This window comes from Phoxinus phoxinus (genome assembly GCF_949152265.1).
Source record: "Phoxinus phoxinus genome assembly, chromosome: 1".
Lineage (NCBI taxonomy): Eukaryota > Metazoa > Chordata > Actinopteri > Cypriniformes > Leuciscidae > Phoxinus > Phoxinus phoxinus.
Genome location: NC_136876.1, coordinates 7,341,730 through 7,360,061, shown reverse-complemented (window position 1 = coordinate 7,360,061; position 18,332 = coordinate 7,341,730). Strand labels below are relative to the sequence as shown.

The following is an 18,332-nucleotide window of genomic DNA, read 5'->3' as shown; positions in this document are numbered from 1 at the left end:
CCTTGAAGGACATGAGACATATATAAGGACATCTGACAAAGTGAGTTGTCCTTCAAGAACCAGGAAACTACATTCTGAAGTCTGCAAAATCACCGTTACCATCATGTAAGTTACGTGCGCCTGGCAAATCCGCCGTTATAATAGCAATCCGCCATGGAACAAGTGCGCTGGCTCGTAAAGGGAATGTGAGAGGATGCTCTGATTGGTTTATTTCACGTTACGCCCAAACCACACCTATGAATAATGAAGCTACTTCAGACCAACACATTTTAGATTTGCGTCGGGCGCAAGAGTAATTTATCCCGCCGGTATAATAGCAAAAGCGCCCGGGATCCGCCCACAAAGTTACTTGCGTTTCGCTGTTGATAGATCGTTAAAATAGGGCCCTAAGTCTTCACCGTTTATCTTCTGGACCACCAGATTCAGATCGACTCAAAGATGGAGATCCATCTACGGTTTCCTTAATGACACAAATTATATGAATAGGCTTTATAATGATTTTTATGTTAATTTTCTTACGTTTTCTTATGAAGAATTTTTTTAATAACCTCAGTGTTCTTGTGCTGGCAAAGTTCAGGAGCTGAAGAAGAGGAAACTTGTTTACTTAATGTTTGTATTTGTTTCATGTAATTATTAAAATTACTCATTTTATCAACAACTCATTGTTATTGTCTTTTTTATGGCTACATTATTTACCGTTTAACCCTTGATATCCAGCTCCACATATAAATTACAAAAAGTTTGAAATGTAGATTGCAATGAATGATCATTTATGCATTTTTTGTTATTATTAATACCATTATACACTATGTGGAGGGATTTTAAGGCTATGTAGCCTATACTAGTTATTTTTAGTCTGACTAATATCCCTGTAGGAATACATTTAATAAATGGCTTTAACAGCAATAGCAGGAGGTTCCTTCAGCAAATAACCAACAATTTATTTTAACAGTAACTCACTGTCACTATAAGGGCAATAAAACTAATGTAATGGCCAGAATAACCAACTCAACATCTTAGTTCGTCACTAAGCATTGCTAACTGAGAATAAATGAAATGATGGGCCAAAAAAGAAATAATAATGAATAAGGGTTATTTACAGGTTCTCGACCGGACCAAATATTTTACGTAGGCTCAATAACCAAGGAATCACGCACGTACCCAAAATTAGTCAGATGCAAATGTAACAATTTTATTATTGTACCATCATAGTGTTAAAACCCAGGGGGACAGCAGGATGATGCAGTCATGACCGGTACAACTCAACTGACCATGTATTTGAAATGAATGATAATCAGCAATAAGTTAGCTTAGAGAAGAATAATACATCAACGAATATGATAATATATTCAGCAAGTTGTTTCAAATTTTGTTACATTAAATCAGTTCATGTGATCACTTGCATAATTTCATTGCACAGCAAACCTCAAAGCCATATACATATCCATTAATATAGGTTTAGGAAGGATGGTTGGAAAACAATGTGGAGAAGTAGAAACTGTGAGCACTAATGGACTGTTCATCATCGTACAGAAAGAAATCTCATGTAGTAGCTTCTAGAGCTGTCAGGAGCTGGAATTTCAAGTTATTTACTAAAATCATTACTTTATAGGCTAGGCCTAGGCTACTAATGATTATGAGACAACAAAACTTGTTCTCAGCTTTTTTTGCACCGGACTGGACTATATCTAAAGATATAATCTGTTAAATCTATTAATTCTTCAAATGAACTGAGGAGGGCAGCAATACGCCATTGTAGCGACTCTCAGTCTGCCGCAAATATCAGAAGAAGAAGAAGAGTCTTCTGAGGAGAGGAGAGCAGTTCACGGTATTTATCATCTTTACACAACCATCAAACACACTTTATGCAGTTTGATTAAGCGACAGACTCATTTCTGTGTTGTTTTCATCGATCACAGCGATACTTGAGCGTCTTTTCTGGCGTCTTCTCACTGAAATAAACATGTAGTGCAGCAGCAGCGAGCATGAGGAGAATAATATGTTGAGTTGATTCAGACCTGAGCGAGTTTGTGTGATTGTCTCGATGTTTGGATTGAGAACTGTTTCTGAATGTCAAGTTAAAAGTATAAAGTTTGAGATCTGTGAGGGGAATTGATTGAAAACGATCTCAAGTTTTGCTGGTTTCATTTTTACCCTTTTATTTCTTAATTGACATAAAATTTTTGCAGATTGTATTGTTAAAATGTAATAGAGCAGATAAACACTTTTGTCCCTGTAATGAGTAGGCTAATGCACGTGGGGGAAGTTAAAATCTACCGGTATACATCAATGATAAATAATAAAATTGATATAATAACAGATAGCCTGAATTAAGGAAGTTTGAAACTGTGTTACTGCTGCTCTTTTTTAAGTGTTATGGTCATTGTCAGTTTGTATACAAAACTCAAATATGGTAACGATCTAATTACGCTCCTACAAGTCATTGTGCCCAGGGCCTCTGAACTCTTAATCCGGCCCTGCATAGACACATTGCAGATGAGCAGATAGCCTACTCTAAAAATACGTCTTCAAGATGAAAACACACACATCAAATAGAGGTCTCTGAGATGTAAATATATAGATCTGATAGCACACGTACATACGGAAATAATAGTGTCATTAGTGTATTTATATTATTGATGTTTTATCCATGTTACGTTGTGAGAAATAACAGTATTGTCTTTCACTAGAACAGGCATTTATCATGTATCCTGACTCAAATAATGTGTTTCTAACAGCAAACACTCAGAATAAAGTGAGATGATCTGCTGATGATCCTGAATGGCTTGAATGAGTGTTGATAGTCTGAGGCTCATCAATATTAACAGATCTGCTGAAAACACTCTTTATTTCATGACAATAGTTCCTGTTTTCACCTCATTTATTATGCTGATGTCTTCAGATCTCCTGTAAATTGACACTTAAAGCTCATGTCATTGGTGTGAGTAGTGTGGTATTTGTTTACTACAAATCTGGAAGTTTGTTTCTGTTTTCATCTTTTTAACTGTTTTATTTGGAAGACAGTGTTTATATATTTTTTATGTCTAGATGTCGGAACTTGTTGGACTCACTGGCATATGTTAATTTAGCCTATTCAGCCTCCCAGATATGTTATTTATGCTATTGTGTAGCTGAATAACTGTTAATGTGTTATGTTAACACACCGGACACTATTCAGCCTGTTGTTCTGTGTGCTATTGTGGAGCTGAATAACTTGCCTTTCCAGATTAAATGTCTGTTCTTGGTCTTGGATTTTGTGAAATAAATTTCTAAATAAATGCGACTTATAGTCCAGTGCGACTTATATATGTTTTTTCTCCTGTTCATGACGCATTTTTTGACTGATGCGACTTATACAACGGAGCGACTTATAGTCCGGAAAATATGGTAGATGGGTTAAAAAGATGAAATTCTTTAAGATTAGACATATTTTGTGTTATTCCACGTTTGAAAACGAGCACGGACGGTTCTGGACCTCTAGACATAAATGCTGTAACTGATATATTTTTTTATTTTGGCAGATCAGCTCCTCCCACAGCAATTCATCATCAGTGAAGCTCCTCCCACTGCAGTCCCATCATCAGTGAAGCTCCTCCCACTGCAGTCACATCATCAGTGAAGCTCCTCCCACAGTAATTCTCCAATAAATGCTGTAAATCCCCATCAGCTGCAAGTGAAGACGAGCATGAAAGCATCAGAAGAGCTGAAATCTGCAGAGACTGAGTTTATTAAAGAGGACAGTGAGAACACGAGTGATCCAGAACCCTGCAGAATGAAACACACTGAAGATCCTGAAGAACTAAGAGGTTGGTGTTTATTCTTCATTCATTCATGATGCTGGAGAACATTCATGTTAGAAACATTCAAGCACTTCATCACTTTTAGATGGCTGTAACAAGAAAAATCTTAACAGCTGTTATGCAAAATTCATTTTCACATGGTTTTTATACTTTTACAAAATTCACTTGTACACAGTCGGCCATGTTTATCTGGCTGGAGAAGCGTGTCTCATAAGCAACTCAAGTATTGTGTTGTTGGATGTAAGAGTGAAGATAACAGTCTTCATGCACTCCTGACATCAACACCACTGAAGATACAGTGCATTAGTTGTCATTTTGAAGGGATTACCGTCTACAGCCGCGAGAGGGCGCTCTAGTTAGCGGAGTTGTTCAGAAGCGACACAGAGGAAGAAGAGTTCAGTGTTGTGGAATGAGATCGCGGGAGCCTGGTGAACTAGCTTACCGGTAACTTGTTGGACTCGCTGGCTAATGTTATTTAGCTTATTCAGCCTCCCAGATATATGTTCTTTATGCTATTGTGGAGCTGAATAACTGTTAATGTGTTACGTTAACATGCCGGAAACCTATTCCGCCTGTTGTTCTGTGTGCTGTTGTGGAGCTGAATAACTTGCCTTTCCAGATTAAATGTCTGTTCTTGGATTTTGTGAAATAAATTTCTAAATAAATGCGATTTATAGTCCAGTGCGACTTATATGTTTTTTTCTCCTGTTCATGACGCATTTTTTGACTGATGCGACTTATACAACGGAGCGACTTATAGTCCGGAAAATGCGGTAGATGCGTTAAAAAGATTAGATTATTTAAGATTATACATATTTTGTGTTATTCCACGTGTGAAAACGAGCACGGATGGTTCTGGGAACATTGGAAAACACATTGAATCCCCTGAGAGATGAGAGACATGTTTTGTAGCCAATTATTAAATGCATAGGCTATTAATCCTGATTCTTTACAATTAAAGCTATCTTTTATTGTTTTGACAGCAACATTAATGACTGTCATTTTAAAAGCTAGTGCACGGATCCATTACTGTTTTTATTGTACTCTGTCACACGTGTTTTATGCTTATTTAAGACAAAACCTACATGCTAAAGTGAATCAATGTGTGCGGGAATTTAGCAGATTAATATAGCGATTATTTTTCTGTTGCTCGATTAATAAAAAACATAATGTATCAAATAAATACCAAAAAAATCTTAATAATATACTTTATTAAACAACAGTTTTGCACAGCAAAAAATCTTCTGCTTTACACAAAATAAAATACAATTATTTTACTGTTATACAAAATGAAAGGTCAGCTTGTTTACTCTTTTACAGTACCAATATAACTCTTGTTCAAAAAAATTATAAAGTTGTAGTGCAAAAAGGTGCATTGCACAGTATAGACATTCCTGAGAGTGTTTAACACTATAAAATTCCTGTTTTCTTTTCAGTTTAACTGTCCCAACATAAATCTCTCCTGTACAAAACAATGCAGTGCAAAAACAAACACTGTGCAGTGCACAGTACAGACATTCCTGAGTGTGTTTAACACAATATAACAGTCCCAACATAAAACCTGATGGAATCGAACTGACTCTCTTAACTGCTATTCTGTAAGCTAAGCTTACATGCTAATAAAGTGTGTGCAATATAATACTGTCCACTTTCCTCCACTTTTCTCCTCCCTCATCCATCACCACTCTTTACTCCTCTTCTACACTACCTACTCTGAATTACTGTGGAGGAATGTGAGTATGTCCACGTGCTCTTTGGTGAGGCTTGCTCTTTTTTGTTCACAATGGACCCTGCTGCTGAGAACAGACATTCAGAAAGTGTGGATGTTGCAGGGGCAGCCAGATAGGATTTTGCCACAACAGCCAGGGCGGGGAACATCGTTTCATTTTCCTTCCACCATTGGAGTGGGTTTTTGTCCTTTGGAATGGGTTTTTCCCAAAGTACACAAGTAGCTCATTCCTGACAGCATCTTCCCTCTGGTCTTGGCCTGGGTCTTCATCTTCCGACTCCTCCTCATCATCTGTGCCAAGCAGCATGTCCAGAACAGACTTTGGCTTCTGTCTGGAGTGATCTGGCTGGCCACTGGGGGAGTCATCTTCAGGCTCTTCCCTGACTTGTACTCGTCTGGCTTCAAGTGCAAGGGTTTGAAGTTTGTTTTTCACCTTCAGGATGTCGTCTGTGGACAGGAACTTAAGCTTTGGAATCTCGGATCAAGGGCCGCGGCGAAGATGCACAAATTGTTCCCGTCTTCATCATATGTTGTCTCAAACTTCCATCTGAAAAATAATGGATTTGATTTGCACACTTAAGATCAAAAGAAATTCAAGCTGCTTAGAGAGAAAGATAACAGTAGAATCAATAACTCTACATGATAGAATGCCAATGGGAAAACATTGAAAGGTGCAAACTGGGAAAGCCTAATTTAAATATTCCGTTAGTTCACTAGAAGCGATTTAAAGAGCTGAATAATTAAACTAACCTTGAAGCAATCTCTGCTGCGGCTGCTGTTTGGACGGTGGTATTGGGAGCAGACTCAAAGGCTGTCTGCGTTGACTTCTGTAGGCCTTTCACCAGTGGAGGCAGGACAGAGACTGTGACGTATGCCTGTCCACTCAGGAAAACGGTGGCTTGCTCGAAGGGCTCAAGTGCTTTCTGTAGCTCCTCCAGGAGGCTCCACTGGTCGGCTTTCATATCCAGGTAGTGCTTTTCTGCTTTGGTGACCTCTGGGTCTGAGAGGGTTGCGGTTACAGGCCACCGCTGCTCAAGGAGGCGTGTAATCCTATAGTAAGAACTATTCCATCTAACAGATACATCCTGGGTCAACTTGTGTTGAGCTGTGCCCATTTGCTCTTGTTTGAGTTTCAACTTCAGGGTGGCGATATCGCTGCTATGGAAGTACCTGACGAGGCTCCTTGCTGCCCCAAGTGCCTTGTTGATCCGGGGATCTTTCAGAGCATGGTTGACGATCAACTGGGTGGTATGGCCAGCACATCGAAGTGAGGCAACACCATGCTTCTCCTCAAGGATTCTCAGGGCTTTCACCACATTAGCTGCATTATCGTGGACAATCGCCTGGACATCATCACGGAGAGAGAAGTCAAACTTCTCTGCAACCTCTTCAATCCAGCGAGCGATGTTTTCTGCAGTGTGTCGGTCCTCAAGGGGCTTTGTACACAAAACGAATGAGACCATCTCCCAGTTGTCGTTGATGTAGTGGCAGGTCACTGGCATCTTGCCGATACTTGTCCAGGCATCGGTGGTGAGTGTGATTTTTGAGGACCGTTTTTTTAAAGTCTTTCTTCAGATCTTCAAGAGTACTTTGATATGTCTTCTCCAACTGCTTTGTGAACCTCCACCTGGAGGGACATCTGAAGCCTGGGCAGGCATATTTGATCATGTCTATGAAGGCTTCACCTTCAACAAGAGACACAGGCCTCATGTCTTTGATGATCACCTGTAAGATAAAGAAAATTAGTCTTAATAACAACGCAAACATAGCACCTTTCATTGAGCCATATGTTGCTTACAGAGTAAGAAGATTAATTATTAGACAATCCAAATAAGGACACAAAGAAAAGGGCAAGTTAACTGAAGAAACACCCATAACCTAGCTAATAAATATAAGACACAAAAAATGGGCACAGCCATTCCATCCTAAAAGATGCTCAAAGCAAGCAACAGTGAGCTAATAATTACTTACTCTCAAGAGCCTTTTGCTCAGTTCAGCTGCCTTATGTGGAGTGCATTGCGTCTCTTTCCCAAGATAGGACGGTAAGGTTCTTTGCTTTGTCCTAACACAAAAGCAATGCATATTAGAACAACAGCTTACGCTTGGAACTAAATTTGAAGTATTCCCATACCTTCGATGATTTAGGGCGACTTTTTCTGTTGTTGGGGCTTTTTGCATGGCTTTGTTGGCAATTCTGAGAAGAGGTTGCTGTTTCGTCCTCCATTCTACAATGTTTTGGTCTCCCACGTGTGTGTCGACGCAAAAAATATGACGTCAACGTAATTTTGACGTCGAAACGTCGACGTCATCGACGCGCCGCTCCGGTCCTATCAGACACAGATAATGCTAAAAAAAATTGTACATTTAACGCTAGATTTGAGTATGTGAAATTTCTACAGATACTGTAAACCTGAACAAGAATGCGGCGAAATGTTCTTATTGTCCCACATTCACATTCACATGCGCATGAATGCAAGTCATTGGAAGGAAAAGTCTTATGTGACCGGCCATTAATAATTACGTTTTTAGTAAAACAAATTAAACGGCAATATAAACGTTGGTGTCAATTACAGCTGTATTGTATATTTTTGATATTATGTTAGATAATTGTTGATCAAATGTATTTAATAGTTTGCACTTGTCCCTTCATTTTGATTTACTGAAAATTAAATTAACTTTATTTCTTTCATGTCAGACCTGATGGAAGTGAAGGAGGAGAGTGAAGAACTGAGTGAAGTGAAGGAGGAACATCATGTCAAACCTGGAGAAAAAAATTTGAGTCGCTCAAAGACTAATAATTTTTTAAAGAAAGGAAGAGCCAAGAAATCTTTCACCTGCACTCAGTGTGGAAAGAGTTTCACAAGCAAACATAAACTTGAGTGTCACATGAGGACCCACACCGGGGAGAAGCCGCACACTTGTAATCAGTGTGGGAAGAGCTTCTCACTAAAACCAAATCTTAATCAACACATGAGAATCCACACCGGAGAGAGGCCATACACATGCGCTCAATGTGGGAAGAGTTTTATAGGGTCAACACACCTTAAAGAACACATGAGAGTTCACACTGGAGAGAAGCGGTTCACATGTGATAAATGTGGTAAGAGATTCAGATACAAACAAAGTCTTAATGTTCACATGAGAATCCACAGTGTAGACAATATGTTCACATGTGGTCAGTGTGGAAAGAGCTTCACAAACAAACAACATCTTGAGCTTCACATGAGAGTTCATACAGGAGAGAAGCCGTTCACATGCGATCAGTGCGGGAATAGTTTCGCACAATCATCACAGCTTAAGAACCACAAGAGGATCCACACGGGAGAGAGACCGTTCTCATGTGATCATTGTGAAAAGAGTTTTGCACAATCATCAGCCCTTACTGGTCACATGAGGATCCACACCGGAGAGAAGCCGTTCACATGTGATCAATGCGGGAAAACATTTCTTGTGGCATCAAACCTGAAGAGACACCTGGCAGTTCATTCGAAGGAGAAGCCACATTCATGTTCTGAATGTGGAAAGAGATTTTCACTGCTGCTATATTTACATGCACATCAGAAAATGCATAGTGGTGTAAGAGATCATGTGTGCTTTGAATGTGAGAAGACTTTTACTTCATTGGGCGTTTTAAAAGTGCACCAGAAAATTCACACTGGAGAAAAACCCTACAAGTGTTCACACTGTGACAAGAGATTCAGTCAGTCAACACATCTGAAAATACACGAGAGGATCCACATCAGAGAGAACCCACACACGTGTGATCAGTGTGGGGAGAGTTTCTATTTTAAAACTCACCTGAAGCGACACATGAAGATCCATGCAGTGGAGAATCCACATCACCGCAGTCTGAGATCACGGTAAGTAGTTCATCTTTATGTGCTGAGAAACAGCACAAGTCTCTTCTTGAAGTCTCTTCGAAGTAATAATAGCTTTCAAGATCCATGGGTACTTTACATAATATTGAAAGGCTAAGTAATCCTACCCCATACCCAAACTTAAATGTTACAACAACTACCTTACTAACTATTAATAAGCAGAAAATTAGGAGTTTATTGAGGCAAATGTCATAGTTAATATTGAATATGTGTTCTCCATTCGAACTTCTGGAGAAAAATAGCGGAGGCACTACAAAGATAAATGTTTTTCTTTATATCAAACTGACACTAGTGTCTCGATAAAAGCAAAAATTAATCAGCGATTATCGGAGAACAAATGAAAAAAATATATCAAGAAGGATTTTTGAGTTTGTTTCTGAACAGACAGCTGAACTAGAGTTGTCAAAAAGTACCAACTTTGGTACCAAGTCGGTACTGAAATTTAAAAAATGTGACGATACCAGCATTTCCCTCTAGCATTTTGAGCGCTGTTGAACGGACTCTTAAACACCTCTGATTGGCCATTGTGTTGACGCACTCAAAATATGTCTGTGATTGGCTACAGTGATGAACAATGTCATCTTTGCGTTTAAAAAAAGCAGGTGTCTATCAGCGAAACATATATTAGCGATAGGTATTTCAAATGCTCCCGGGTGTATCTGTGTTAGCGCTCTGTGCAGAGCGTCAAAGAAAACATGTTTTTGAAGCGTTGATTATTGTAGCCAATCACAGACATGTTGAGTGCGTCAACACAATGACCAATCACAGACATGTTGAGTGCGTCAACACAATGTCCGATCAGTGGTGTTTAAGAATCTGTTCAACATCGCACAAAATGCTAGAGGGAAATCCTGGTATCGTCAATTTTTTTAAATTTCGGTACCGAAGTCGGTACTTCGACAATTCCGAGCTGAACCTTGTGATATACATTTTTGTAACAATCATTCAGAAAATGAAAGTATATTTTTACAGTGAAAAAGGCTACAGCAGCTAAAGATTATTACATTTGTATGCTGTGAAATCTTCAAGGATCCTGTTATTTTATCCTGTAGTCTAGTCAGTGTCTGTAATGAGTGTCTTACACTGTTCTGGTGAACCAAGAAAACTCAGGAGTGTCCTTTCTGCAGGAAACCTTCAAAAGATATTCATCCAGGAAATCTGGTATTAAAAAAGTCGTCGCTGAAGGAGAGAAACAAGAAGCGTTCATCAGAATCTGAGGAGATCTGCACTTTACATACTGAGAAACTCAAACTCTTCTGTCTAGAGGACAAACAGCCTGTGTGTTTAGTGTGCAGAGATTCAAAGCAACACGACAATCATAAATTTAGACCCATCGGTGAAGCGGTTTCATCATATAAGGTAAGAAAGATGTCTCGTTTCACATGTAAAGATCAATAATTAGTCAAACAAAGATATCACATTCATATACTCAATATTTACTCAACTTCATATGATAGATAAATACTTTATTCATCCGCTAGGGAAATTCAAGTTTCCAGTTTCCCCTTAAATGCAAATGAGCTGCTGCTCCCGGCACAGAGGGCGGGGTTTCAAGAGCTCGTGTGTGTTAGCAGATTACATCACGCAGACACACTAAAATGACAGAAACTCTTCTGCCTTTAATGTTAAAACAGAGTCAGACAAAGATGGAGAGATTCAAGAAGTGACAACATGTAGAATGCAACAGGACGTCTCTGAATGGTTTGTTGAATAATTTAAGTTGCTGATGTGGAGTTAACTATCTTCAAAACAGTTCAGCATATCAGTCTGTCCCTGATGTTTTTCCTGGAGAGAAGTGGCTTCTTTGCTGCCCTTATTAACACCAGGTGTTTTAGAGTAAGGACCACAGGTGCTTAGGAGGCTATAGTTCTCGCCTTGGAGCGTCGGTCAGAACGCAGGACAGGAGGCAGATATCAGATTAAACATTTTACTGAATTATCTTCGGCAGCACAGACATACATTAGACATTAATCACAGATGCTGACTTGAAAGCAGTAGTTGCCTCTCCATTCAGATTAACAGGAATGGTATGGTTACATCAGGTATTCGAGTGTATGAATACAGTGTAGTGTAGTGTAGCTGAAAATAAACAAAACAATAATAAATGTAACATTGTGTGTAGTAGCATTATAGATGAAGTCTATCCATTAGCTTAACATTATATCTAACATGATACACAAAACATGTGAATTATAACACGTGAGTCACCGTTCCTTAACATAAATCGCTACAGAACAAATAATGTAAACAATAATGATATATCTGTTTGAATAATATAAGCACGAAACTTAAATCAATTACAAATAACATGCATAAGCATTCTACAATGACGTTCACTCTTTGCCAACTACACAGCTAACTCGTCATTTCTCTCGAGTGGATTTATGACCCATATTTACATATATTATCAATCTTGAACAAATAAAGAATGAATTAAACTCACTTTTCTCGCAAGGACGTACACAGTTATTATTGTTCAATGCGAACACCGCACCGTGACTTCTAGAACAGACTTACTCTCTGAGGAGCGCAGCTGTTATTCATCACGCGCATTTCGCGTGAGCAATCGCTTCCGGCGCATCCACTAATGGCCACTAGATGGCGCCTTTGCGCTACCTTTGTAACAGCCGCCCCCACATTTATAAGGTAAATGTGTTCCAATTGACTATTAATCCTCTTTGGGCAATTCAGGCAGCTGAATTAGCTTTACCACAGGTCTGATGAAGCTCTTGTCATTAACTTTTACCTCAGCGGCTCTCACATGTCCATCAGTGCTTGGAAACACCTTTACCACTCTGCCTACCAACCATAGAGCCCTTGGTAATTGGTTATCAACCATCATTACAACAGACCCCTTTAGTAAGGTCCTCAGTAGTCCTTTGCCATTTTTGCCTGAGCTGAAGACCTGGTAAGTAGTAGCGGATGAACTTGGCCCAGAAATGATCCACTAGTATCTGGCTTTGTCTCCACCGTCTGCGACTTAGGCGTTCAGAGTCTTGGTAGACAACTTGCGGCAATGAACTACTGGGCCGCCCCATCAAAAGATGATTTGGTGTTATTGGGTCAACATCTGAGATGTTAGCTGACACATACCCCAACGGTTTGGAATTCAAGATCGCCTCCACTTCAATTAGAACTGTTCTCAGTACTTCCTCAGGAACACTTTGTGCTCCAATTGTGGTGCTAAGTGCTGCTTTTACAGAGCGAATCTCTCGCTCCCACACTCCTCCAAAGTGTGGAGCTGCTGGAGGATTAAAAAGGAAGTTGATCTGTTGATTTCGCCAGCAACCCTTGCAGGTTAGGGTTCATGACAGTGAAAGCTTCTCTCAACTCTCTTTCTCCCCCTCTGAAATTTGTCCCCTGATCAGAGTAAAGTTCAGCAGGGGTACCACGACGTGCAGTAAACCTCCGTACTGCCATCAAGAAGGCATCTGTGTCGATAGAGGTAAGTACATCAAGATGCACTGCTCGAGTGGTAAGACATTTGAATATGATGCCCCATCTCTTTTCTGTACGCCTACCAATCTTCACATGGAATGGCCCGAAGCAGTCCATCCCAGTGGAATAGAACGCTGGCTTGAACAAGCGCAGTCGTGCAGGAGGCAAGTCAGCCATCTTCGGCAAAACAGGTTTGGATCTTAACTTCCGGCACTCCAGACACGCATGTTGATGCTTCCGAACAGCCTCACGCCCTCTCAATATCCAGTACGACCGTCGGAGTTCAGCGAAGACTCGCTCTGGTCCAGGATGGCCTAATCTCTGGTCAAAATCTTGGATTAACCGTTTGGTGATGCAGTGGCTTGGATCCAGTACAATAGGATGTTTGAATTTAGGATCCAAATCCTCTGCTCTTCGGAGGCGTCCAACAACTCGAATGACCTCCTCCGTTGCATCAAATTCCGGAGCCAGAACAATAAGACGGCTACTGGAAGAAACTGGTTTATTGGCTTTGAGAAGGTTATAGTCCTCTAAGAAACTGTCGAGCTGGGACCGTTTAAGGAGGAGGGAGACTGCCTGCTGATAAGTTCTTGCACTAGATGGAGCAGTTTGCTCCGCTTCCTCATGCCGAAGGGTGTTTACTGTGGCCTCCACTAATTCACTCCATGTAGCATACCTGCTGGGATCAGGGACGTACCTATCAGAACTTGAGATGTAATGGCAGAACAAGGAACGTCGTAGCTCTGTCGGATCTTCTCCACCTGTCCCTGCTGGAGCCTCTGGCCACTCGGCAGGGGTTTGTAAAAGGAAAGATGGACCTTGACACCACCTATTCGGTTGTGCTAGTTCCACCAAGGATTTACCCCTGGTCAGATCATCTGCCGGGTTAAGTGTTGATCTCACGTACCTCCATGCCCACCGATCTGTGAGCGCTTGGATTTCAGCAATCCTAGTTCCCACAAAGACCTTAAACCGACACGAGTCTGACTGGAGCCATGTCAGGACAGTGGTCGAGTCGGACCACAAGATGGTATTCCTGATAGGTAAGGTGAGCTCACTGATTATCAGCTTCGCAAGTTGGGCTCCAGTAACCGCTGCACAAAGCTCCAGTCTTGGCATGGATTGTTGTCTTTTCGGCGCAACTCGAGATCTGGCCAGCAGGAATGCCAAGTGGACACCACCTTCAGCGTCCTCAGAGCGTAGGTAGGCCACTGATCCATATGCTCTCTCAGATGCGTCACAGAACACATGGACGTCTCGTACCACCTCTGGCTGGTCCATAGATGTGGGAACATAGCAGCGAGGTAAGGTGATGCGAGATAATTCAGGCAGTTCTGCTATCCATGTATTCCAGGCTTGGAGCAGCTCCTCAGGCAGTAATGGGTCATCCCATTCACGTTGTTTATCCCAGAGTCGCTGTACAATCACCTTAGCCCGAGTTGTATATGGCAATATTAGCCCCAAAGGGTCATACTGTCTGGCCAATGTACGGTACACAGTGCGCATTGTAGTTGGGCCGTAATCCTCCAGTCGATGTTTATAGCCGATGATATCTGCAGGGCAGTGCCATCTTAGTCCTAAGGTAGACTCTTGAACATCAGAAGAATCTTGGGTAAGCCACATTTCAGCGTTATCGGAGCGTGCTTCTTGAGGGAGATGGCTAAGGATGTCAGGGGCGTTGCTGGCCCATTGGCGGATCTCGAAGCCCCCTGATGCCATCAGGACACGTAACTTATCGAGCAAATCTTTAGCATCAGCTTTTGATGACAGACTCTGTAAACAGTTGTCTACGTAGAAACACCTGTCTACTGAATTCCTGACATCTTCTCCCTCTGTGCTGTGATCGTGCACGTGTTTTTGGAGGGCGAAAGTAGCACAACAAGGTGAACATGTGGTACCAAACGGCAGAACCTGCCACTCATAGACCACAGGAGACGCATCACGGCAGAGATTTCTCCACACAAACCGAAGAAGGGGCTTGTCCTCAGGCAGAAGGCATACCTGGTGAAACATGGCCTTAATGTCCCCGCTTATTGCAATAGCATGCTCTCGAAAGCGAAGCAAGACCCCCAGGAGTGATGGGCCAAGGGTAGGCCCAGGAAGGAGAGATTCATTGAGGTTGCAGCCCTGGAATTGGTAAGAACAGTTGAATACTAGGCGGTTCTTCCCATTATGTTGCACTAGATGATGGGGAATGAACCATGATTCTTCACTCTGCGCAGCTTCTTCCTCAGTTAGCTTACGTACAGAGCCTGCCAGTACAAGCTTGCTCATTTCTGCGATGTACGCTGAGGCTTTGTCATCGTCTCTAGCGAGACGCTTCTCTGTACCTCAGAGGCTTGGCATGACAGCATCTTTGGTGGCATGGAAAGGGGAGCGATTTCTCTTCCGTAGCAGAGGGGTCGCATAATGCTGGATCTTATTATGCTCCACACGGATTGTCTTACTTTCCAGAAGTGAAAGTGCCTCCTGATCCTCTCGCGATCGAGTTGCCTGTTTCTCGGACTTGAATGGTAGCGTGTCCACCTGCCACAACTTCTCCACATTTCTCAAAAGTTCAGCTGTTTCAGTGTTTAATGAGGTCAGATAACAGTTCTGAGATCTAAGATGCTGTGATAGACCTCTAGCTGGGCCTTGTAGTGTCCACCCCAACCTGGTCCGTATAGCGACCGGTCCTCCTGGTGGTCCACAAAGCACTGGTTCTATTGGAGTGATCAAATGGGACTGGTCAGCTCCAATGAGAAGAAGAGGTTGAACTTTATCAAAGGGCTCAAGTGGCAAGCCTCTGAGGTGTTTATACCTTTTCTGCAAGACAGCTAGTTGGTAGGAGTGATCAGTCAGTGCCAGATTCTGAGCAGTGAAGGCTCCACCAATGTGGTAATTCTGTTTTGGCTGTGAAGCAGGGGAAACACTGAAAGAGACAGAAGCTCCTTGAAGTACTTGGGTTTCTTGCCTGATTGTTCTCAAGGCCAGTTCCTCAGGAATTCCACGCAGGCCAAGCTTATTTGCTGCCTCGCATAAAAGTATGGTCCTCTCTGAACCGTCGTCGAGTACAGCATAAGTCTCCAGAGCTTGTTCATGATACTGCAAACGAACTTTTACCACCTTCAGCAATACACGGCTGCAGTCAGTGGGTCGATTTAGATAAGCAGTGCCAACTGCGGAGCTCAACATGCATATGCCCTCTCTACTTGCCTTAGAATTTACTGCATGCAGTATCAGGAGATGTTTGTTTTGACAAATGCTGCAGGGTTTCTTGAGAGTGCAGTCTGTAACAGCATGAGAACGACCACATCTTATGCACCTCTTGTTCTCAGTAATCCAATTACGGATTTGCTCAGGAGTAAAAGTCTGGAAAGTAGCGCACTGACTTAAGAAATGTTCAGAGCTTTCGCAATATGGACAATATGGTTGCACTTTTCCTCTTTTCTTGCCTGAGGTGGATGCTTTATGTCCTGGTTCTGGGCCTTTCGACTCTGAGGCAGCTTTGGCACCATGGAGGATAGTGGCTGGTCTTGTGAAGCGGGCTGGCTTTGCTCGACTCTCATAATATCGTTTGATGGGTGGTTCGGTATAGCCCTGACACCATGCTTCGTACTGGAGCCACTTGGAGAATTCAGGTAATGTATACACTGAATCAGACTGATAATATAGGTGTCTGCGAAAGTCTGCACACAACTCTGGAGGTAGTTTACCAAGCAATCTGGCAACGTGTGAGCCACATTTCAATTCCACTTCTCCCTCTACGCCAAGGGTTTCCAGCATCCCAACAAGAGCTCTGATCTGCAGTGCGAATCTTTGAAATGCTTCATGATCCCCTCGCTTGATATCAGGAGCATCCATGACCTGTGCTATTCTTTTAAGTGCTAACTGATGCGGCTGACCAAACCTCTCATTTAAGGCGGTCATTGTGTCAGAATATGGAGTGATTGAGTTCAGGTAAGAGTCAGCAATAAGAGAGGCTTCCTCTAATTTAAGATGGTCAACCAATATTTGGTATTTAAAGAGCTCGGTAGCACCAGCTGGCAGTAGATTCTCCAATGACATCTTCAGCCTGGCGAACTCCGCAGGGTCTCGATGAATCAACATGGGAATTCGTGGTTTAGGGCCTAGATAGACTTTCTCCTGTGCCGGCAGCGATGAGGGAACGATCTCATAAGGCTGGTGTTTTGGCTGATTGTATGGCATTTCTGGGTGTGTAAGCCATGGGTCACTCTGCTGCACCGATTGTGGAGCATACACAGTTTGTTGCTGATGTGGCGAAGGAATGTCCAGCCAGGGTGCAGAATGAGGCATTAAATATGGAGCATTGGTCGGAGGGCAGATGAGGGAATGATATGGTGGACTGCCCTGACCCCGAATATTGTGTAGCATAGGGTTTATCATGATATCCCCTCTGTGAGACCTGAATGCTTGTTCATGGAATGCGTTTCCCTCGACTGGAGCATGCTGTCCGTAGTAGGGCTGTGCTACTAATCTCTCTGCTGATAGTTTCACTGGGTTTGAATAACTAACAGAAGTAACGTAAGTGACTGGGAATTTACGCTCTTTCCTAGCTCTGTAAGGGACATCATCACATACCGGAGGTGGTGGTTCAGGCCATGACTCATCCTCTTGAGGACTGTCCACTGTCGTTCTAGGTCTCTGTGGTGTGAGATGGGAAACTGAATGGGACTCAGCCAAGGACACTGCTGATACTTGGGACCGGAGCGGTGCGACTTGGGATGATTCAGAGAAGGAAGCTGGTGATGATAAGTGAGAAGGGTGTGAGAGTGGCTGCCTTGCTTCAGGGAAAAAGGCTCGGCCATGGTCCAGTGATAGGCGAGTATCTGCACTTGAGGTTTCCTCCAAAGTCCCACGGTGTTTGGATAACACATGATGGCGCACTTGATCACGTAAACTTTGTATGAGCTTAGTATCTTGGCCAACTTGAGCTTGAATGTCCTCTAATTCAGTACAAAAGGCTCCCCACTCATCTCTTTCTACATACCGACTTCCAGGTCTGGCCCCTGCTGAACCCGCTGAGTACCCCATTCTGGCTGTTTCATCACTACCTGCCTTGTACTCCTCTTCGAGTCTGAATGTAGTCTGTGCTGCAGTTTCTTCTGTATAAGAGGAAGTCAGTTGTCTGTGGCCTGTTATATTCACTTGGTAGTCTGACAAGTAGGTTGGCAATCTGACTTGCCGTTTCGGACGCACAGATTCTGAAAGGGCTTCACTCATTTCTTTAGAAGTAGCCATCCTTAACCAAGGTAAGCACTGTTATCCGGCTCGAAGGACCAAATGTTTTAGAGTAAGGACCACAGGTGCTTAGGAGGCTATAGTTCTCGCCTTGGAGCGTCGGTCAGAACGCAGGACAGGAGGCAGATATCAGATTAAACATTTTACTGAATTATCTTTGGCAGCACAGACATACATTAGACATTAATCACAGATGCTGACTTGAAAGCAGTAGTTGCCTCTCCATTCAGATTAACAGGAATGGTA

General features: G+C 42.2%; 1 protein-coding gene across 3 annotated transcripts in view; it reads left to right on the top strand.

Moving 5' to 3' along the window:
* The window catches only part of LOC307000301 (uncharacterized protein), a 220,438-nt gene that overhangs the window by 189,205 nt on the left and 12,901 nt on the right, over positions 1-18,332 (top strand). Inside the window, exons 1-4 of one of the 3 annotated variants that reach the window (XM_079615765.1) lie at positions 1,739-1,828; positions 3,522-3,806; positions 8,225-9,389; positions 10,535-10,766. In XM_079615765.1, the coding sequence (XP_079471891.1) occupies positions 3,686-3,806; positions 8,225-9,389; positions 10,535-10,766 (1,518 nt within the window). In that variant the 5' untranslated portion in view covers positions 1,739-1,828; positions 3,522-3,685. Of the gene's footprint in view, positions 1-1,738; positions 1,829-3,521; positions 3,807-8,224; positions 9,390-10,534; positions 10,767-18,332 lie in introns of those variants that run through there. The other 2 variants (XM_079615766.1, XM_079615767.1) reach the window with 2 other exon arrangements.